This window comes from Neurospora tetrasperma (genome assembly GCF_000213175.1).
Source record: "Neurospora tetrasperma FGSC 2508 unplaced genomic scaffold NEUTE1scaffold_81, whole genome shotgun sequence".
Lineage (NCBI taxonomy): Eukaryota > Fungi > Ascomycota > Sordariomycetes > Sordariales > Sordariaceae > Neurospora > Neurospora tetrasperma.
This window is the reverse complement of record NW_009799179.1, coordinates 485,756-508,161: the sequence shown is the minus strand read 5'-3', so window position 1 is coordinate 508,161 and position 22,406 is coordinate 485,756. Positions and strand designations below refer to the sequence as shown.

The following is a 22,406-nucleotide window of genomic DNA, read 5'->3' as shown; positions in this document are numbered from 1 at the left end:
CTAGACCCCCCCCCCCCCCCCCCCCCTTTTAACCCCTTGACCCCCAAGCTACCTACTCCTGAGCTACTTATTCTTGAGCTATTCCCCAACCATCTACCATACGCTACACTATGAGCTTAGCTCCAAGTACTAGCTAAGCAATCCTCACGCTCCGCGGTATAGGTCTTTCTCGTGACATGTGAATTTCGTTTCAATCGCCGGTTAGTCTAGTCTATTTGAGTAACTTAAGCGACTGTGGTTCATTGGTGTGGGGCAACTGTGGGGCCACATACTGCGTAAATCGAGGAGACTCACAAACGGGATGGCAACTCCCCCAAGATTGGCATCAGATTCACGTTCCGTAGTGTCGGTATGTATCTAGAGAAAGTCACGATCAAACCGTTGTCTCTGAAAGTCATCACAGTTTAGACTTTAGAGTTGGGCGGTGAATGGGATAATGTACCGTGGGACTGGAGCTCAAGGCCACAAAAACAGCAGGAGTGGACGCGCAAGTTGAATGGTGCATCTTTGGCGTTGAAAAGATCATCGAAATAAAATAAAAGTTCGATAGTATGTTCAGTTGGTGTTGGCGTTGCCTTCCATCGTTGGTGTTGCTTGTTCTTTCTTTCTTTTCCGTTTCGAAACTCTTTCCGCTGTTTGACCGTCACCTATACTAGCCAATACTTTACCTACCGACCAACTTAATATTGTATCCATTGTTGGGGGATTTTCGTACTGGATACGGATGATGCTTTCATCACCACCAACACGAGGCAACGCCAACATGAGCGCTCCCTACCTCTAGCAAATATCATTGTCGTTTTTCATCTTTTACGAAGGCGACTACCAACACTGCGTCAACACGTTCAATGGTTAAGTTCATTGTCATGAGCTTCCTTGTGTATTGAGTCTTTCTATTTAAAACCCCCTCTCTCTCTCGTTCCAAGTCTCCAGCACCCAGCCCCGACCTCCATCACCCACCACCACCGCCCAAGAAGAAGCGAAGAACCGATGCAGTATTTCCACCAAGGGCAACAACAACTGACACTTATTAAAAAGGATATCCTAATAGTACAATAACCCATACCATAGTCCAGCAACTGGCAACAACAGCTTCTTCCTGGGAGGCTTCAGCCTTTGCCCTAGATATATAATGATGATGATGATGATGATGATGACGACGACGGCGACAATGACGACGATGATGGCGACGACGATGACGACGGTAAGTTCAGTTTCAACTCCTTTCTCCTTCTTTTTCCCTTCCTCTCTTTCATGCTAAATCCTATCCTCCGACCGACCAACCAGCCAACCAACCAACCAACCAAAAAAAGGCTCATAACGCATCGCGACCTGAACCCCCGAACGACCAGACCAACCGAAATCGACCAAAAGAATGAAAAAAAAAAAAAAGACATGATAAACTCCGGCAAGATTTTTGAAGATGTTCCAATTGTGTTTGTACCCCCCCTTTTTTCGTCCGTCCGTCCGTCCGGTGATGTCTAAGGCCACCACTTCATGCGCTTGTAGCTCTCGATAACCTCCTGCAACAGCTCCTTGTTGATCTGGGGTTTCTCATACTTGAACCCGAGTAGCTCCTCCAGCCGTGAACCATCCATGCTGAGGTCGGTATCCTTGAGCAGCTCCGCCTCCATAAAGGGGGTCAGGGGCCCCGGCTTCGTTATCCCCGCGTCCTCGAGCAGACCCGCCCAAGGGCCCAGCAGCTCGTCGTTGACGTCCTCCACCACGTCGTGCAGGTGGATCTTGGCAAAGTTGGAGATGATGGTGCCCTGGAAGCCCGTCTTGATGCCGAACACGTCGCCGATCAGGTCCGCCATGATGCCCTGCGTCGTGCGGCCCTTGTCGACCACGTTGAAGGTCGGGGTGGGGCCCATCTTGGCCGCGTCCCACTTGGCCTTGCCGGCCGCGTACCATTCGGCCACCTGCCAGAGAGCGCGCGTCACGTCGTGGATGTGCACCGTGTTGGTGCAGAGGTTCTTGGTCCAGAGCCACTTCATCTCGGACCCGAGGGCTTGGTAGACGCGCGCCATGCAGAGGGCGGTCGCGACCCATTGCGACGCGTACGGGCCGTACACGTGGGAGAGACGAACGATAGCGAGGTTGAGTCTGGATGAAAAGAGAAAAGGATGTTGTCAGCGAATAATGCGCATACACGACGAAGTAGTGGGTAGGTGGGTCAACAGGTGAGTCAATAAGTCCGAAAAAAACGTACCCTGGAATCTTGGCCAACTCCTCCTCGGCCTGCAGCTTGAAGACGGCAATCTTGCTCCATGGCTTCAGCTTGTCCTGCTCCTTGCTAGGCGCCGAGTCCGGCTTATAGACCATTCCCGTGCTCAGCTCGATGAAGCACTTGACACCCCGCTTGGCGGCTTCTCTTCCCACGGCTAACGACAGCTCGAGCGAGCGCAGCTTGTACACCTCCTCTTCCTGTGAGTAGCGCGTCTCACCGCCGCAGTTGAAGACGTAGTCCCATTGCTTTCCGTTAGATCGGTCAAATATCCTTTGAAGAGACTCTGTATATGCGCGCGCGTGTGTTAGTCACTTTCGCGCTCAAAGTGTCATACGCAAACGTGGAAGCAAGGGGGGATGGTGAAATCCCTAAGGAGGGGTCGGAGACGTACGCTCTCTGCTCGCATCCGCCTGCATAAACTTGGGTCCCGCGCACGCTTCCTCAAACTCGGGCGCCAGCCAGGCAAGCTGGGGCAGGACCTTGTCGACAATGCGCACTTCGGAAGCGAGGTTGTTCTTGTGAATGTGAAGGGCGAGGAAACGGCCAATGTAGCCGAGACCACCGATGATGAGGACCGACGGTTTTTCGGCCATCTTGTTTGTCGTGTTTACGTGGGGTGTTTGGTTCGGAGTGTGTGTTTGCTCCTCGGGTTGCGAATGCGTGTGTGTGTTGTTGTTGTTGGGGGAGATGCTTCGCTTCTACCAAGTCGCTTGGTCCCTGTTGGCTCCTGAAATGAGCGGGGGGCCACTTCAATGCGCGGGGTCGCGAAAATTGGCCTCGGTTGCCGTAGTGCCGATGTGAATGGGCTGGACCACTTCGCTCGCTGGCTACGCCGTGTGTCTTTTGTAGATTACGATTATCTTCCTCCCAAGACACGCAATGCCTATATAGACGAGGAATAAGGCGTTGTGTAGAAAGAACAGAGGAGAATCGAATTGGTGGTTTGTTCCCCTGATATTGGTTTGTCGGGAAACCCCTGCTGGGAAGGAAATGTCTTGGGAACGATTGGCGAACCGCACAAACAGAGTTTCCCAGTGACAGCCGAGAATGAGGGGGGGTGATCCTGGCGTGGAGGCGAGAGTTGGGAGAACCTGGGAGAGGAGCGAGCTGGAAGTGCTGGAGTATGTAGATACTGTAGAGTAAAATAGTGCGGCTCTCGGTTGGGCGATGGGGTCTCTTTGGTTTTCGGGTGGAGGGGAGGATGGGTCAGATATCGGCTTGTAAGATGAAAAATGAATCACCAGGTCAGATAAATAGACGAGAACTGGAGGTGGGAAAATGGAGACAGATATGGAAGTCCAAAAAAGCAAAGAGAGCTGGTCCCTGATGGTAAGGTAGGTGAGCACAAAAAAAGGTTAAGGGTAGAGGGACTCCAATTAAAATAGGGAACTGGACTGGAGCCCGTGGGACATGGACGTGGGTGGACGACGACGTGGGTGTGGACGACGTGGGTGCCGTGTGGAGGGGGGGGGAGAGGAAAAAGTGAAGTTGGGCCAAATTATCCGGCAGTCAACAACCAAAAAGGTACCTTTCCAGGTACCTCGCTCTGCAGCTCCCGTCCCGAGTCCCGCCTGCGTACGTATTTAGGGTACCTGCGCTTGCGAGCCATGAAAGTTGTGTACCTAGAGGTAGAAAACCCCTTGTCAGGTACCGAGCACGAACCAGTACAAGCGAAGCTTCGTCCGGGCCATGCTCGACTGCCAGCCCGTGATCGTCAGCGACCTGACCCGGCACGCGTTTTCCTACTTTATCCACTAGACCGTAGTAGCTCAGTTCAGCAGTAGTCGTGCCGTACCAGTGGACGGTCCAGCTAGTGTAGAGGTAGTAGTGTTCAGATAGCTCTGGTGCCGTCTGGTCCTCACTCCTCCACTCAAATGTTTCCGAGAGGCTGCAAGGGTGGTGACTATCTTGATGCCAAGAAGAACCAACGGAAAAGAACACCAACGGGTGTGGAAAATCGAGGCACGGACAGAGACAGACAGAGACGGACCTGGAAGGGATGAAAGCACAAAAGACGAAAGAATGACGGGATGAGCCATGAGAAGGTCTTGGCATCATGACATTAGGGAATTTCGATGAGAAACGATGCAGCCACAATATTGCAAAATGGCATTAAAATCTCAGCACCACGGCAGCACAGCGAATGGAGATAGCGTAAGACAAGGCCAGGGAAGCGAGCGGTACCAAGACCGACAGAGCCTCGGATAGTAGGGTTGTGCTAAGCCAGATTCTGCACACTCGGCGCCCACGTCGGACAAGAGGGTGAATCGTGCGTGACCTGATGCCGAGAAGGAGATCAACGCAATGGAATCCTCTCAGTTGCTGCTGAGACATTGATATGAGAGACACACATGAAAAGGAGGAGGAATTCAAGTCACTGAATGGTTAGCGGGCTGCAGCGAACTTGTTGCGCGCCGTCCTTCGCAGATTTATCAAACATCTCATTTAACCTACAGCTGCGATATGCAGCTACGTCTGCAACATGGTCGTATGGTGGATAGCAGTTTTCATGATAGTCTCAACATCCGTCCATCCATCCATCCATCCCTCGCCCATGTTCCCCTTTTCCTGACTCTCAAACGGGAGCAATGAGTTCTCTTCCAGTCATCATGATCTACCACTCCAAAACAAAGATGTGAAACGGGACGGGAAAAGGCTAAAATGTCAAGGACTGAGCTAGTGTAATCGTGTCTCGAGTTTTGTAGTCGGTGTCGATGCCGTCATCGGTCAACACGTTTTTTTTTTTTTTTTTTAATTTTTTGCTGGGTTGAACAGCTCAGAGACTGTGGAGTGCGGTGCGGATGCGGATGGATATTCAGGGGTTCGATCAACGGCGGCGCCAGAGTTACAGTGACCTTTCTTTTCTTTTCTTTTTTTTTTCTTCCTTCGTTTTCCCCCCTACACCATGTACTTCCCAGCAACCTTCCATTCCTTCTCCTCCTCCTCCTCCTCCTCCAGCAGCCGAGCCGCGAAGTCGCTCCCCTCCCGCCAGCCCGCTCCCGGTGCCAATTGTTCGGTGCTGCCGTTGCTTTCAGGGGTAAGCAAAAAAACCATCACAAATTCGCCACCATGATCCTTTCACACACACCCACTCACTCGCTGTCACCCTTCCATTCCAAACGTTCCTCGCGTTCCCCATCCCCTCGGCACACCCAATCACCGCCCACCACGCAGACTTCCAGAAGACTTCTTCAAAACCTTCCAGAAAATTGAATGGCTCCCGGCCAGTCCGGAGTGGAAACCCGTCAATTCCGCTCTGCGTGTGCATGCATCTTCCCTTTCCATGTGCGCTGTCAGATGGTCAGGTTAACAGTCGGGGGTTCGGGGGTCGGGGGTCGGGGGGTTCAAAAGGACGAAACCGAAACCGACTTGACGCGATTAGGAAACCGGGCGCATAAACACTGGTTCCTGCGAATCACATCTTGCTCATCCCTACAAGGACTCCTTGGACGAGACGAAACGAGACGAGACGAGACGGCTTTCAGGCTGGACCGAATCGGACATGGAAAACAACAATAACCAGAGACGAGAACGAGAGCGAAGGTCGAGCCAACGGGTGGCATGGCGGGTACCGCAGCATTGGGCCAAGCCAAGTCCAGCCGCGTGCGGTGGCCCAGCCTCCAAGGGCGATCGCCGACGTGAGATCCCGAAATGGGTGCGGTTGCGGAGAGGGGACCGGGGGGACGCTTTGCAACGGCTGACCAACGGATGTCGTTTGCTCCCAACCCGTGTCTCATTCTTCCTTCCTCCTCTCTCCAGTTATCTCAAGGTTCAACCAACAACCACACTACACAGCTCAATTTCCCTACTGCATACATAGCGCATTTGATTCCCGACCAGGCATCTCGACCGTTTTGTTCCTTTACTCGCGTCGTCTCACATGGACTCGCTTGCCCCCAAGGCTAGTGCCTCAATATTTGCCGATACGACTCTACAAGGAGGAATGTACCTTTCATTCAGCTGCTGAAAGGCAAGGCAGGGCGCATGGCGGGGGGGCTTCGGTCAAGGCGCCCAAGTCGGACCAGGGCAGCTGCGTTACAAAGCACTGACAGACCAGCACGACGACGCCGACATCGTACGTGGATCATCGTGAGCACACATGGTGGTGTACACAGCCGATTCAATTGCCGAAGGGCGGCTTGAGCTGACCTAAAGTTTTGTCATACGTACTCATTTCACTCTTCTCCCACGGTCAGATAATTTTATTCTCATCATTTTTCCTCTATCTAGCCTCGCTAGTGCACGTGCGCGAGCATAGTTTGGCTTGCTGGATCTTGGGCCCAAAGGGTCATCGGGAAAAAAGTGTTAGTCGGTGGGGTCCAGACTCGTCTCTTTTGAGGTCTCCCAAGTTTCCGCGCCCCGCCGGCCTTAACGCCGGTCACAAAGTCTAACCAGAGAACACTACCTACTGCCCACCTTGAATACTCCCGAATCCTTAAAAAAACAGTCAAGGGGACAGCCCACTTCGCTCCACCTCCCATTCAACCCTAGCAAGTCAAGCAAGCACTTCCCAAAGGAGTCAAATCTTTGACGAGGCTTGCCTCAAGAGGGAGAAACAAGATGGCATCAAGCCAAGCAAGCCCCGATGGCGATATCTGGGTACCAAAGAGTCGGGTCAATCCAACGGCGGTAGCTCCGATGTTTCTCATTGGAGAACCCATACCTCACTTGGTTCCCTTCCTTTTACACTACACGCTGCTTTACCTACTCAGGGTCCTACCAGGGTGTCAGCGCCGACACAACACACGACAATATGTATCTGCTGAATAAGCGGTGACTGATACCAAAGGGACTGTTCAGTTTAACGATGCCCGATCCGATCGGGTCATTCGTGAGCCTCATCTCTCTTTTTTCCTTTCTTTTCTTTCTCCCTTTCCACCCCCATGTTCTTAACAACAAAGCTATTGCATATGTCCCTATCACACACACCGGACCCAGCGCCGACTGTCTGAACCGGACTGAGCTCCGCTTCGATAATAAGCACTCGGATTTGCTGCTGTTTTTTTGATGCCACCTGCATACCGCTCGGCATATGAATGTGACGACGGTCCAGTCTAGATCGATTGTACAACGGCCCGTATACGGCCCGTATACGGGATGATGTAACACTTCAAGGGACGTGTGGGCTCGAATAAACATTCATCCCCATCACGATGCTTCCAAAATTGGCAGTGTCTATGCCAGAGTGGTATGATCTTGCTGTCCCAATTTGTCATCCTTCCCAGATTGAGTTGAGGGTTGTGACTGGAGGAAATCAAGCTACTGTAGAATCACTTCTTGGTAGCGAAGTAAGTACATTAGTAACTACACCGCAGGAGTGAATATACGAGCAAACCTGCCCAGGGTAGGAGATGTTCTCGGACATATGTCCGCTGGTTGAGATCTTGATATGCACTCCATGTCGATCTGATCAGTCCCGTCCTCGTACCTGACGATTCTCAATAATCTTTACCCTATTATTATTCAATGGCGTAGCATCACATCTGAACAACCCAAGGATAGACTAGTCAGTCGACCGGAGTCGTGTGGGAGAAGAGAAGGGGGTTACTGAAAGGGCACGACAGCGCAAGAAAGGATACGAGAAAAAAAACAGCAAAACGTGGCACCCCTGGTTGAGCCTACGTAGTGTACAGGTACATATCAGACAATCAACCATGCGATGTTCCCCCCCCCCCCCTATCCTGTACCCGGTCCTGTCACAGGCGTTTCCCACAGAAAAAGTTGCTCGTGGCTTACTTGCATAAGTTTGACCCATGTGTTCGGGTCCTGGACGCTGAGTTATGGATGGGGATCTACGGTATATACATACGCCTCAAGTCCTCCATACCATGCAGCATGCTTCCTCTTTCTTATCGCCAGGGGCTTTTGCTTTACTTTTCCTTGGCTTCTAATTGCAATTGATTTCGGGTTGAAGAGTAGGTATGGCCCGGGGCAGGTGGTATCACTTCAATAAAACCATGCTCTTTGGACATTCAGGATTTCAAGGGGAGGTCTCTCACCGAAAGTTAAGTTGCTGAGCTCAAGCTGGTTCGGTACCTACCTACCTACCCAAGATCCAAATTTCCAAATTTCAGCTTTGTTGGACTGAACTGGATTTCAGCGTACCATGGTACACTAAGCATCCTGATCTTCGTCGATCGATCCCACCGACCTACCAACCAACCAACCAACTAAGCAGCCAACCAAACGGTCTACTTGCCTGCCTACCTGCTGTCAGCCTCGCGAGCCGAATGATAGATAGATAGACAGCCAGCCTCAAAGCATCGCCATCTCCATCTTTCATCTCCATCGCTGAGATCAAACCTACCTAAAATCCTCACCGCCCGCCCACCGCCCACCGCCACCGGCAAGTGGAGGAGCCGGCCGGCCGGCCGCAAATCCAAATTCAAGGGTCCCGGTACTTCGGGGAACAAAGGTCAAAGCATACGTCGATCTTCATTTTAAGCCTCACTTACCTCACCTGCTAGTGTAAGTAGGTACATACACTACATACATAGTGGTAAGCTCGCGTGGCTCGGTGGACACACTTCACATGGATTTTTTCTTTACACTAGACTACATACATACCTAGTAAAAAGAGGGCTTTTTTTTTTTTTTTTTTTTTTTTAAATTTAGCTATGACGACAGTATGGATTCTTGTTGTGCACATGGATGGACATGCGCGTTTCTTTAGCGATGAAGATCTTCGACAGCCTCGCTTTCTTTTTGCGATCGATTGAACCCATAAGGAACTCCACGTACCTATCCATTATATACTCCATATCGGATGGAAAAACATAGATTTAGGGGGGATATTATGTATGGGGTTTTGTAGATCGTACATAGTGTAGTGTAGTGTACATAGGTAGTGTACAGACTACGGATAACGGATCGGCTCTCGTACCCCAGGCTACGATATTTCTCTTTCTCTTTCTCTTCGATCCGAAGAACCCTTGTCAGTGGACATGATGGCAGGGAACTTCGGGGAGGATATTCATCTTTTATGTGATTTCGGGGTACACTACTCTAGATCGATGCATGTGACAATGGCGGAGATATCTCATAGTGTAGCTCCGGGTCTTTAAAGGATGGCACAGACTTCATGTCCATGGAAATTGAGTTGCGAAGTGTAGAGGTAGGTATGTATTTAGTCCACAAGAATATAGGTACCTACATACCCGTCACGTCACCCCTGTCTTGTCTTGTCTTGTCTTGTCTTGTGCTTCCTTCCAATTTACCTACCATCATCTTAATAAAAACCAAAAGGCTATCAAGAAAGACCTTACTAATCATACCTACCATGTAGACTACCCAAGTCCACCCCAGCAGAGCAGACCGAACATAAGGTAGGTAGTGCATCGCGATCCTGTGGACACCCACTCACTCACCCACCCACCTACTCTCCGCCTACTCTCCGCCTTGTACACTACACTTAATTCCCCGAACTCCCCGATCTCTAGCTCCACCCCTCCCGAGTTACATGCCGTGCCCTCGAGCCGCCTTCGCTGCCGCCGTCGGTCTTGGTCATGATCGGTGTCTTGGTCTTGCTTGGGTGGTGTGGTACACAGGCAGGTAAAGGTACGCAGATACGAAAAGAGAGCCTTATCTTCAGTCCGCCGAGGGCGCTCTAGCGGTGAACGAACGATACCTATCTAGAGGTACTTATCGCGGAAAAGTTCCGTATACGAGACGACCCTTGGAACTTTTTGTATAAAATGCTTTCTAAACATGAAGTAACTGGACTGAACTGAATTGCACTGAACTGCACTGGTTGCACCAAGTCTCACCACGAAATTCCATAAAGTCGGTAATTTATCCCATAACGAAACAACCGGGAAATCTCCAAAAAAGGTCTTGGTGGGAGGAGGTCGGGGTCGGCAGGATCGGAAGGTAATCGATATGCGAAATCCCGTTTTTGGGAGACATGGCGTTGAGAAGGTTTGCATTACTCGGGGTATTTTTCGGATGTCTTGTCTCTGATCTGTTGAGGAGTATACTCGGTCCCGGGGGTTGGTTAAACTGATCAGGTCTAGTCCCGTCGGTGAGACTGAAACCATATTTCAGACAACTTTGTGTGTGTGTGATGAATTATTAAGTAGAATTTGTTTAGAGAGAGAGAGAGATGTAGTATACCAAGCAGAGACACATGTCCTCCCGCCCTCTTCTTGTCTCTCTCTCTCTTTCTCGCGAAAATACCGTTTCAAATACGCCTGCTAATCACACAACAATAGCATTTCGCTTCGCTTTGTCTTTGCCAACTAACCATTTCCCCCCTTGCCACCACAGTAGCCCTTGCGCATGCTTACGCTTTCCTCATACTCCCAATAATCTCCATCTGCGCATCGCGATCCCTCTGTCCCTCGCTGAGGGAGCCGACACTCCTCAGATCGCCCACGACATCCTTGGCCTTGCCAAAGTAGACCTCCTGCAGCAGGTTGCGCATCTTGAGCTCCATATCCTCGACCAGGCGGCCAATGTTGGCAATGTGGCTCTCGTCGTTCTCGACGGGCAGGTCCTGCTCGACCTGGCGCGTCATGTTGCCCGAGAGATCGACCTCGCCGAGGGCGTTGCCCTTGGTGGCCAGCGAGAGGATGACGGTCGAGGTAAGGCGGTAGTTGGAGGTGCGGCCGCGCTCCGAGGCTTCGAAGACGTGGATGGAGTCCCACACGCCCGAGGAGGAGGGGTTGGTTGGGGAGGCTGTTCAACGGCAGAGGAGTTAGCATGATAGTGTCCGTGTAGTGAGTGCATGTAGACCGGCCAGCAACGATCCCTAGCAATCCAATCCAAAATAAACAGACAACAGAGGAACAACTCACACTTCTTCAACAACACCACCCCCGCAAACCCATCGTCCAAATTCCAGAAATACACCGAACTCACACCCCCCTCATAATACAGCTCTCTGTACACATCAAACGCCTCGTTGGCCTTGATCTCCATCTTCCTCACCCTCTCGCCAGGCATGATCGATCCCGCCGCACCCCCTTCTCCTCCATCTCCCTCGCCATCTCCACCGCTACCGCCCTGGTTGCCGCCCTCAAGCGGAGGGTCGAACTGGTTGCTCCATGGCGAGCGGTAGCTGTCGCCGTCGCGGTTGTAGTCGCATAGCAGGTAGTCGCGGCCGGTTTGCTTGCAGCGCTTGACGGTCAGGGGCTGGTCGACGGAGGAGAGCAGGTCTTCGGTCAGGTCGGGGGCGAGGGTGATGAGGTTGTTGAGGTGCTCGGCCGTGTGTTTGGGGTTGAGGCGGCGGAGGAGGTCGCTTTTGGGTAAGGGGTGTTAGCTTATATGATCTGGTTCGCCTCTGGTTATTCGCGCTATGCTGCGCTTGGTGATGATGATGTTGTTGCGCTTGTTGGTGGTGGTGGTGGTGGTGATGATGTAGTTGGCGGTCGGTGTAGATCTGGCTAGGGCGCAAGGAGGGGTGGTGGGTAGGCGGACTCTGCGACTTAGTAGACTTACAGGGCGGAATCAAAGGGGTCTGCAGTCGCCATCTTGACGGGTATTCCTCTAAGGGTCGGTAGGAGTGTGATACTCTTGTTTGTTTGTTTTTGTTCACTCGGTGAAGGTCGAAATGGCGGCGCGGCGACGGATGGGTAGACAGGCCAGGGCAATGGAGACAGGTGCTAATGTTAGGTGGTTCCTAGCTGTTGAGTTGGCGGGGATGTTCCAGGGTCGGGTTGCTAGGTATGAAACCTCCACTGCACTGGTGGGGTTCCCGCTGTCGCTGTTTCAGGGGCTCATGCACGGCCAATCGCACTGTTTGTTTCCATGTGGTGATGTTTCTGTACGAGATATTCTTTGCCAAGAAGCATCAACTTTGACGATGAGAGGCGTAACCCGCGAAGGAACTCTAGAAATATCTAATTTAAAAGACCGGATCAATGATGATAGGCTATCGTAGGTGTCTCAAGATTCCTTTGAGTTACACTAAGCAAGTCATGATGTACGTCCCTTGCCACTATCATCAGGTGATGAAACCTCCTCATTGACATTTCTTGTAAAGTCAACAGTCAGCCAGCTCATCTTTACCTGACCGACGACCCCTTGCAAACTGTCAACAACTAACAGCCTTATTTCGAATCTCTTCATCTCATCGTCACCTTTCCAACATGAGGTGAAGCACCGTACCGGACACCATGAAGCTAATATCTGTATTGGGTATGATTTCTGTCCTTTTTCGCACACACTCTCACACTCACATGCGCACTGCGACTTACCATCCAGCCAGATTGGGGGCTCTACCTCCTCATCCCAACCCTCATCCTCCTTCACCTCGTTATCGCCCCATACACCAAGGTTGAGGAGTCTTTCAACATCCAAGCCACCCACGATGTCCTTGTGTACGGCACGCCACTTCAGAATGCTCATCACCGACTATCTCAAACATATGACCATTTCACCTTTCCTGGTGCCGTACCCCGAACCTTTGCTGGCCCTGTGGTCTTGGCCGGGCTCGGACAGCCCATCGTCAACCTTGCCGGCTTTGACCATGCCCAAACCATTGTGAGGGGCATGCTAGGCCTCGCTAATGCGGCTGCTATTCTTTTGTTTGCGCGGAATTTTAGACGTGCCTATGGACGCTCGGCAGCGAGGTGGTATTTACTTTTGCAGGCCAGTCAGTTCCATGTCATTTTCTACGCGTCGAGGACTTTGCCGAATATGTTTGCTTTCGGTCTGAGTAAGTAAACTGCCTCATCCTCATTCTCATGGACGACGGAAAACTGACATTATCAGCAACAACGGCCGCCGCTCTCCTCCTCCCGAACCCGCAGTCCCCGGAGCTCATCCACCGCCGCCACCGCTCCGCCATCTCGCTCCTCATCATGGCTGGCGTCATCTTCCGCTCCGAAGTCGCGCTTCTCCTCTTCACCACCATCTTCCACCTCCTCTTTGTCGTCCCCTCCACCTCTCTGGAGCGCATAATCCCGCACTTTATCGTCGCCGTCATCGTTTCCCTTATCATGACGGTGCCCTTGGATTCTTACTTTTGGCAGAAACCGCTCTGGCCCGAACTGTGGGGCTTCTACTTCAACGCCGTGCAAGGCAACTCCAGCGAGTGGGGCACCTCTCCGTGGTGGTACTACTTTGTCTCGGCCATCCCGAGACTGCTCGTCAATCCGCTTACCTGGGGTTTGATGATCCCCGTGGCGTGGAAGCAGCCGGCTGTGAGACCAGCGGTGAAGGGACTGCTGGTGCCGAGTCTGTTGTTTGTGGCGATCTACTCGCTGCAGCCGCACAAGGAAGCCAGGTTCATCTTTTACGTGGTTCCTTCGCTTACTGGTGCTGCGGCCTTGGGGGCGGACTGGATTGCTAGGAGGAGCATCAAAGCGGGGAAGACGGCCGCTGTTTTGACGTGGGGAGTTTTACTTGTGTCGATTGCGGTATCCTTTGTGGCTAGCACGGGCATGTTGCTGATTTCATCGCTCAACTACCCCGGCGGCGAAGCGCTCGCATACTTGCGAGACACGGTCCAGGCGGAGGTTGCTGCGTCTAGTTCATCCTCGGCTGTTGTGCCTGTTCATGCCGATGTCCTGTCTTGCATGACGGGTGTCACGCTGTTTGGGACGGCTACGGGGTATGCGTCGGCTGTTCCTAGCAAGGGCAAGATTGTCAGGAAGAGTCCCGGGAACAGTGTGGTGCTTGCGCTGGACAAGACTGAGAACGAGTCTGTGCTTGTCCAAGAGGCATTTTGGAAACGATTCGACTATGTTTTGGCTGAGGATACTAAGAAGGTTAGAGGGGATGACTGGGAGACGGTCGGTATGGTCAAGGGATATGGTGGGATTGAGGTGTCCCTGAATGGCCACGCGGAGGAGGACAAGGTGCCAGAAGATGTTCCCGTGGTCGGGAAAAGTGTTTCCGTTGAGCGATGGAAGAACCGCGTAAAGGCAATCACAGGAGGAAAATGGGTTGGCCCGAGGATGGTCCCACGGATATACATCTTGAGGAGGGTCAAGGATGCCAGGAGGGCCAGGGAAACGGTCGATGTGTAGGTCTACTGTAGTATGTAGCATGTGTGTTGTCAACAAAACAGGAGTGATAGTGTACTTGTAGGATACGCGTATTCCATTACGCGGATAGACTAAGCCCCAGTCGTAACAAAGTGGAAGGTGTTATGCACGTCGGGTAGCTTGTCCCTGGGCTTCCACAACTGTTGACTCCCCCTAAAGCGCATGGAAACTCCGCCACAACGGTTCGCTTTGTCGTCATCAAAACTGGAGCGGCCCAATTACAGGCGGCTGGAACCCATTAAGCGCCCCTGTCCAAGCCCCAAACCCGCTCTAAATCGCAGTCGCCCAATTGGGCACCATCCTCAGTGCCTCCTCACCAACTCGGCTGTAAATCCAATCAATCCCCGAACATACGTCGGACAACCCCGAACACCATCAGTCAATAGAGGTATCCAGTCGGATCGATACCTCCTGTCGTTTACTTACCCATTCTACGTGCCTTCATTCTGGTTCGTACAACCAGTGGGAGTTGAGTCCCTCCTTCAACGACTACAAAGATCGACGAGGCGACGACCCCTCTTCTTGCGTTTGGGTTGTACAAGGCCGCAGAAGAGTGACGCACTTACCTATCCTCGACCTTCATCATTTACCCAGTGTACCACCAGTACCTACCTTATTCATCGACACTGCCGATTCGGACAATTGAGATTCAGCCACTCTCTTTCACCAACTTGCCAATTCAGAGGATACTACTCACTTCTAATCACCTCGACTAGTACTTTTCAACCACCTACCAGCACTCACTTCTGGACCCTTCCCCTCTTTCTCAAACTTTACGACCTCTATACCTCAACATCAACTCACCAACCCACACCACAAAACGCCGCCCGTGATAATCCAACAATCGTTCTCCTCATCACCATCATGACCCAACCACCAAGCCACCCACAACCCTCCTCCCCGCTCTCCCCCCTCTCCCCCTCCGACTCCCCCCCTCCTCCCGCCTACGGCGACTCCCTAGATTTGGACCACATCTCCCTCTCGCGCGCCGGTTTCCAAGCCGGTGCAGCCCTCACCTCCGACGGCCGCATCAACATCTCCATCTCCGAAAAGAACCACCGCCTCTCTCAACTGCTCGCTCCCGCCCTGCGCAACCAACTCTCCGGCCATCCCCCTTCACCCATCACCACCACCACCGGCGGTCCACTTCCACCTCCCTACATCCCCACCAGCCTAGGCGGCCATCCGGGCCAGACACCCCCGCCTAAATTGAATGTAGTCATCCAAATTGTCGGATCCCGAGGGGACGTCCAACCCTTCGTGGCATTGGGCCAAACGCTGAAGCAGACATACGGACATCGAGTGCGGGTGGCTACGCACCCTGTCTTTCAGAAATTCGTGGAGGAAAGCGGACTCGAGTTTTTTAGTATCGGTGGGGATCCGGCGGAGTTGATGGCGTTTATGGTCAAACACCCTGGGTTGATGCCGGGGTTTGACGCCATCAAGACGGGAGAGGTGACGAAGCGGAGAAAGGGAGTCATGGAGGTGTTGATGGGGTGTTGGAGGAGTTGTTTTGAAGCGGGCGATGGGACGGGGCCGCCGCCGAGGGAGTGGAAGAAGGGAGACAGAAATGCAGAGGGAGTACCGGTGGGGCAGGATGGATGGACGGTATCATCATCATCATCATCGGGAACGGGGGGGAAGCCGTTTGTGGCGGATGCGATTATTGCAAATCCGCCCAGTTTTGCGCATATTCACTGCGCGGAGAAGTTGGGGATTCCATTGCATATGATGTTCACGTGGGTTCTTTTACATTTATCTTCTGGTTGTGATGATATGAAGACATGGCTAACATGATGACAGGATGCCATGGTCACCAACAAGGGCCTTCGCCCATCCGCTAGCCAACATCGAGGCCTCCAACGCTGATGTCAACATCACCAACTACATCTCTTATGCCCTGGTAGAGATGATGACCTGGCAGGGTTTAGGAGACGTCATCAACCGCTTCAGAGAGAAGGTGCTCGACCTCGAACCTCTTTCCCTACTATGGGCGCCAGGACTGCTCACCCGTCTACGCATACCGACAACCTACTGTTGGTCTCCTGCTCTGATCCCAAAGCCCAACGACTGGGCTCAGGAGATCAGCGTAGCAGGTTTCTACTTTCTCGATCTGGCGACTAATTACACCCCTGAGCCCGATCTTGCCGCTTTCCTTGCCGCTGGTCCGCCACCGGTATACATCGGCTTTGGTTCCATCGTCGTTGATGACCCCGACGCCTTAACCCGTCTCATCCTCCGTGCCGTAGCCAAGTCGGGTGTTCGAGCTCTCATTTCCAAGGGATGGGGTGGCATCGGCCTCACCGAAGACATCACGCAGGCGGACTGGGCCCCTCGTCCGGATCAGTACTTCATGCTCGGCAACTGTCCACATGATTGGCTATTCAACCGCGTCTCGGCCGTGGTTCATCATGGAGGAGCAGGCACCAGCGCAGCAGGCATCAAGGCCGGAAAGCCTACCGTCGTGGTTCCCTTCTTTGGCGACCAACCCTTCTGGGGAGCCATGATTGCCAAGTCTGGTGCTGGCCCCAAGCCAATTCCGAACAAGGAGCTGACAGCGGAGAACCTGGCAGCAGCGATCCAAGAGGCGCTCAAGCCAGAGACACTGGCAAGGGCGAAAGAGCTCGGAAACAAGATCAAAGAGGAGAAGGGAGCTGATGAAGGTGGCAAGACCTTTCATCAGTTCTTGGACGTCGATGCTCTGCGGTGCAGCTTGTCGCCCAGCAGAGTTGCCACGTGGAGAGTTAGGAGGACAAAGGTCAGGTTGAGTGCGTTTGCTGCCGAGGTATTGGTCAGGGAAGGGTTGTTGCAGTACTCGGATCTGAAGCTGTGAGTGCATATCGACCGATACTGAAGATTGACTTGGCATGATTACTAACCAAATTAGGTTCCGAGCAAAGGAGCACATCACCGATGGTCAGCCATGGGATCCTATTACAGCTGTTACAGCGGCTCTGGTGGAGGACCTTGGGACAATGGCCATGTCGGTTGCCGACTTCCCCAGGGGAATCTTCAAAGCCAAGGAGGCGAGAAGGGCGAGAAACCTTTCGGGTGGTAATGGTCAGGCTTTAGGATCCGAAACACCAGCAGACGGAGCTCATGGGGCTTCATCTCCCCAGGCGCACGGCGCCCTCAGCCCCGAAAGCCAACCAGGGTCCTCTTACTTTCCTCCCACAGCGGGAGATACCGCAGAAGGAGCATCCCGGTCGGCATCTGATGTCAAGGGCAAGGGAAAGTCCGTACCTTCAGGTACGCATAGCAGAAATGACTCTTTCAGGGGCTCATTCAACCAGCGTTCCACAAGTGGAGGTGGGGGTCCATCAACGCCCGGTGGCACCGCAAACATGTCTGGGGCCGCGAGTCCTCAGCTGAACCCAGAGGCGTTTAGTTATAAGTCGGCTCGTGACGCTACCAGCAGCGTTGGCCGCTTGGTCGACACGGGTATGAAGATGCCCATGAACGTGTGCCTCGGACTCGCGCGCGGCTTCCGCAACGCTCCTCGTTTGTACAACGATGATACCGTCAGGCCTCAGGAAAAGGTAACCGACTTTGCTTCGGGGGTGAGAGTTGCAACGAGGGAGTTTGGCTTTGGCATGTATGATGGACTCTCTGGCCTAGTGACTCAACCCATGAGGGGCGCAGAGAAGGAAGGTACCAAGGGATTATTGAAGGGATTCGCCAAGGGGATTGGTGGAGTTTTTCTGAAGCCTGGTGCTGCCATATGGTCGATTCCTGCCTATACCATGCAAGGGCTCAATGCCGAAGTCAGAAAACTGTTTAGCGGCGGCGGTTGGATGAACCATATTATGACAGCCAGGGCGCAGCAGGGCAGAGAAGAGATGGAGCATGCGACGAGAGAGGAGGTGAAAGATGTAGTGGCAAGGTGGCAGGAGAAGAGGTGGGAAGATGTGGCTAAAGGGGGTGTTCAAGGGAAAGGAAAAGGAGTCGTCTCACCGGGCACGCCAGCCGGAGGAGCGGGTGGCAGCTCGGGTCAGGGACAGGCTCGAAGCGGAGTGGCTGCTGTTGTCGGGGCGAGCAATGACGCCGAACTGGAAAGGGCCATTCAAGCTTCGATCCAGCAGACTTCCAATGGTGATCCCCAGGAAGACGCTCGGGTTGAGGCTGCCATCAGACTCAGTCTTGCTCAGATGCAACACCAAATGGCTTCGCAAGCTCAGCAGCCGCCTCAACATGACGGAACCGTACCAGCTAGGTATTCAGACCTCAAATCGCCTCCTGGCGGCTGGTCACAATCAGCAACTGGTCCTCCTCCTCCCTCTTCGGCAGATGTGGCATCACCAGCGGCACAACCCCCTGCATATTCGGCCGACTACCAACAACACCCACCTCCACCTGAGAAATCGTCGCTTGCGCAAGCCATGATCGATGAGTACTTTACCGGCATTTCAGACGAGGAGTACCAAGCCCTAATAGAAGAGGCTGTTCAGCAAAGTATCCGCGCTCAGATGAATCAGCCATCGACAATGAGCGCCGAGGAGGAGAAGGACCTCCTGAAGGCGATCGAGGCATCCAAATCTACCTACACATTTGGGGATGTACCGCCTCCACCGCCGGCCTATCAGTCAAGTGGGTTCACTTCAATCGCCACGCCCAGCATTCCCAACAACGGAGAGGCAGGTGGGGGTCCCGAGGAGGAGGAGGAAGAGATGAGGAAAGCGCTCGAGGAAAGTGAGCGCATGGATAGAGAGCGGAGGGAGCAGGAAGAGAGGGAGAAGCAGGAAGAGGCGATTGTGTTGGAGTGGGTGAAGAGGCAGAGTTTGGCCGAGGAGCGCTTCAGAGGTGGGAGTCAAAGGGGCCTTGGAGGAGGTGAGGGGAGTGGAGGTGGAGGTGGAGGTGGAGGTGGAAGTGGGGGTGGCCAGGGGCAGGTTCAGAGACAGACCCAAGCGCAGACGCAGGAACAAGGTCACGTACCGCGGCAATATCAACCAGCGCAGGTTCAAAGCGAAAGTCGGGGACAAGAGCTGGAAGGTAATTTTGAAGCTGATGAGCACCATGGACCCATCCAAATGGAAGATAGGGATTACGATGAGGAGGAAGAGTTTAGAAGGGCGCTTGAGGAAAGTATGAGGATCAGTGGCCAGGGAGATAGTAGGGGGCAATAAGGGATGATGGATAGATGGCCTTTACTCACCAACATGTTAGATATTTGCATTCATTTCTTGGAAAAAGGTACATCTCGTGGCAACGTGAACTGAGTGGGTCGAGAAGAGATCATGATGTGTGGGGGTGCACGGCCACCTCCACTTCATGCAGGCCCCGCAATGCCAGACAGAGCGAGGCACTCAGCAAGTAGGTAGTGTATACAGTACATCGAATGCACCTGCAGAAAAAGGCGAATCGATACTATCTTTTTGGGTAGGAAGCCATCAACTATAAAGGAGCGATCTTGGCGATAGTTGGAGGGACTCAAGCCATCAAATGTAGTGGAAGGAGGACCAGCGACACTGCAGTTTCAACCTCTAGTCACCTGTCTTGGGCTGTTCATGGTGTCTTCTGCTCCTTCCCTGAAATTGTCCAAATTGGGAAAGTCTTGGACAGCTTCTCGACATCTGATTGGCCAGCTCCAAGAACGAACCAACACTGACTGTGTAGTGTACCATAGTATAGTTGGGCAAGCACGGGCACTACTCGAGCTCACTCTTGCCCTCATGATTATCTCATCATGGCGTCTCTCCAAATGCCCTTCACTCCCACCGTGACGCAAATTGCCCGCCAAGACATGGTCCACGACAGCAGAGCAGAGCCACAGATGCACTGTCACTGTTACTCTGCACTTCGTCCCCTCATGACATAAGTAGGTAAGGTAGGTAAGGTACGAACACTAAATAGCACTGCACCTCCCACTGCCCGGCTCTCTACGACCTCCTTCGCCCCTCGTCAACTCAACTCCTCCTGATCTTGTTTGACAGTACAGTACCTCGAATAAAATAACCGCATTTCTACACGACCATCAAAATCACAATCTCCAACCATGACGCGCTCCAGGAAAACACCCATCCTCCTCCTCGATGGCACCGGCGTGGTCCCGTCCCGCATCGCCCGCCGGCTCGCTGCGTCCTCGGCCGACAAGCACCCCTTGCTAGTTGCCTCCATCCTCGGGGAGGACCCCAACGGCGTCAAGTTCAACCTCTACGATTCCAACACCTGGGAGAACCCCTTTGCCCGCGCACAGGAGCTGTTTGGCAGCGACAACGAAATGGAGAGTGACGGCATGATCCACTCCATCTACCTCACCGCGCCCAACAGCCCGCCTTCCAGCACCCACGTCCATTCGCACTCGTCCCGCACCTCCACCCTCGCCGCCTCAGACGAGCAACAAGAACGAGCCCCTTCCCCTTCGCCCTCCCAGCAGGCATCTCTCCTGATGCAGTTCGTGGACTACGCCCGCCTCAAACACGGCACACGCCGCTTCGTCCTGCAGTCTGCCAGCGCTATGGAACCCGGCGGCTTTTCGTTGGGGCGGGTGCATGCGTACCTGCGGGAGCTGGGCCAGAGGGGAGAGGCCGAGTGGGCGGTGCTGAGACCGACTTGGTGCCAGCAGGACTTTGAGCAGCAGTGCCATGTCAAGAGCATCAAAGAGGAGAATAGGCTGTACTCGGCGACGAGCAGGGGCAAGATCCCATGGGTGTCGGCGGATGATATCGCGGCTGTGGCGGTGGAGGCCTTGACGAACAAAGATGCCCCGAATACAGAGTATTTGGTTCTGGGACCCGAGTTATTGGGGTATGATGATGTGAGTAGGACCAAAATCCCCTGGGTTTTACGTTGACATTAATATTGATACTGACGACCTTCCTCCGTTACAGATTGCAAGCATCCTCTCCTCTGTTCTTGGTCGCAAGATTGTCCATGTCGACCTCAGCAGTCACGACCTTGAACGTCGCCAGCAGTCATTTGGATGTTCAGAAGAGCATTCGCGCTTGATGAGCTCACTGGATACGGCAATCAAGTACGGGACGGAAAATAGGACGAATGATGTGGTTCTTAGTATGACTGGCAACAAGCCCAAGAGTTTTCGAGAGTACGCTGAGAGTGCCAAGCATCTTTGGGTATAGATTGAAAGCACACAACATGGGAAAAGGGATATTCAGAGGTGTGAATACGGCACGGCTCCCTTCCTATGTCTTTTTTGGCCCTTCTACAACAGTATGTTGTTGTTGTTCACAGTGTGAGCAAGGGATGGGGGGAAGTTTGTTTGCGAATCATACCTGTACGTCAAGTGAATGACAGATTGAACTTCGTGAACCCTAATATTCAACCCTATTAACCGACCAATCCGTAATGTCCTAAACCCATACTCCCCAACCATGCGCCTTCAAAATCATTTCCCCAGCCATGTCTCCCTATGATCTCTTGAAGCCACCCTTCGTTACATGTCTGATATCCTTGAAAGCATCAATAGCTTGTGGTGAGAATTACGTTGAAAGTCTCCCACAAGCTTGCCCTCCCAACACCCAAAAAGAAATGTTTTCCCAGATCCTGCCATTGATAGCATACGTCAGTAACCACAACATTTCTCATCAAACTCAAATCAAGAACCGAGGGCAAAACGTACCTCTACTCTGTAGCGGCTACCAAGCTACTATAGGGCCTGATTACGCAGAGCTGCACTACCACTACCAGTGGTGATTGATGGGGCAGGGATCTGTGTGGCATTGGATGGTGGTACCGCGGGGGGTGACGAGTTCAGAGTCGGTAGTCCCTTGTGGGGAGGGCTGCTGCACGGCTTGTATGTGGGATATAGGTGTAGGTACAGGCGCTGCGAGGACGGCGGTGATGCCGGTGTTGAGAGCTAAGGTGGCGAGGATGGAGGAGATGAGTGATAGACGCATTTTTGATTGAATTGGTTTTGATTGTATATGGATTTGTTGTGTGTTGGTTGAGGCTGGATACTTGGAAAGGAACTGAAAGGGTGGTTGGAGAAAAAAAATAGGGGTTGAGCAGGTATAAGTTAAGAGGGGGTTCAGTTTGGCGGGAAGATTGAAGATGATGATGATGACAAGCTGATAAATAGTCAGACAGGAGAAAATCGACGAAAGACAGACAGAGAACGGGAACAAGCCGGTCGACGTTTATATATACCGACTCTAACTAGTCTAGCGGCCCACATCTGTCGCATCCTAGTCACCGATAACGACAATGACAACGACAACGACGATCTTACC

At 52.8% G+C, this 22,406-nt stretch overlaps 7 protein-coding genes across 7 annotated transcripts; 5 read left to right on the top strand and 2 right to left on the bottom strand.

Moving 5' to 3' along the window:
- Window positions 1-1,393: 1,393 nt before the first annotated feature.
- Window positions 1,394-2,823, bottom strand: NEUTE1DRAFT_88893 (uncharacterized protein; the record flags this gene model as incomplete). The annotated part of the gene is made up of 3 exons (XM_009856800.1): window positions 1,394-2,106; window positions 2,213-2,513; window positions 2,622-2,823. 3 exons carry the CDS (start codon window positions 2,821-2,823, stop codon window positions 1,482-1,484), a joined length of 1,128 nt encoding a protein of 375 aa, XP_009855102.1.
- Window positions 2,824-3,520: 697 nt separating this feature from the next.
- On the top strand, window positions 3,521-4,233 carry NEUTE1DRAFT_104501 (uncharacterized protein; the record flags this gene model as incomplete). Its single annotated transcript, XM_009856799.1, has 4 exons — window positions 3,521-3,564; window positions 3,631-3,662; window positions 3,767-3,809; window positions 4,116-4,233. The coding sequence occupies 4 exons, from the start codon at window positions 3,521-3,523 to the stop codon at window positions 4,231-4,233; spliced, it is 237 nt and encodes a 78-aa protein (XP_009855101.1).
- A 6,051-nt stretch (window positions 4,234-10,284) lies between these two features.
- Window positions 10,285-11,791, bottom strand: NEUTE1DRAFT_88890 (F-actin capping protein beta subunit; the record flags this gene model as incomplete). The annotated part of the gene is made up of 3 exons (XM_009856798.1): window positions 10,285-10,906; window positions 11,026-11,468; window positions 11,669-11,791. 3 exons carry the CDS (start codon window positions 11,698-11,700, stop codon window positions 10,512-10,514), a joined length of 870 nt encoding a protein of 289 aa, XP_009855100.1.
- A 501-nt stretch (window positions 11,792-12,292) lies between these two features.
- NEUTE1DRAFT_88888 (uncharacterized protein) lies at window positions 12,293-14,287 on the top strand (the record flags this gene model as incomplete). Its single annotated transcript, XM_009856797.1, has 3 exons — window positions 12,293-12,367; window positions 12,438-12,887; window positions 12,944-14,287. The coding sequence occupies 3 exons, from the start codon at window positions 12,346-12,348 to the stop codon at window positions 14,200-14,202; spliced, it is 1,731 nt and encodes a 576-aa protein (XP_009855099.1).
- A 797-nt stretch (window positions 14,288-15,084) lies between these two features.
- On the top strand, window positions 15,085-19,567 carry NEUTE1DRAFT_70206 (uncharacterized protein; the record flags this gene model as incomplete). The annotated part of the gene is made up of 3 exons (XM_009856796.1): window positions 15,085-15,959; window positions 16,024-17,049; window positions 17,108-19,567. The coding sequence occupies 3 exons, from the start codon at window positions 15,085-15,087 to the stop codon at window positions 19,341-19,343; spliced, it is 4,137 nt and encodes a 1,378-aa protein (XP_009855098.1).
- Window positions 19,568-20,212: 645 nt separating this feature from the next.
- Window positions 20,213-21,296, top strand: NEUTE1DRAFT_88881 (uncharacterized protein; the record flags this gene model as incomplete). The annotated part of the gene is made up of 3 exons (XM_009856794.1): window positions 20,213-20,506; window positions 20,591-20,974; window positions 21,048-21,296. 3 exons carry the CDS (start codon window positions 20,213-20,215, stop codon window positions 21,294-21,296), a joined length of 927 nt encoding a protein of 308 aa, XP_009855096.1.
- Window positions 21,297-21,524: 228 nt separating this feature from the next.
- On the top strand, window positions 21,525-21,876 carry NEUTE1DRAFT_96323 (uncharacterized protein; the record flags this gene model as incomplete). Its single annotated transcript, XM_009856793.1, has 2 exons — window positions 21,525-21,722; window positions 21,799-21,876. 2 exons carry the CDS (start codon window positions 21,577-21,579, stop codon window positions 21,827-21,829), a joined length of 177 nt encoding a protein of 58 aa, XP_009855095.1.
- Between the last annotated feature and the right edge of the window lie 530 nt (window positions 21,877-22,406).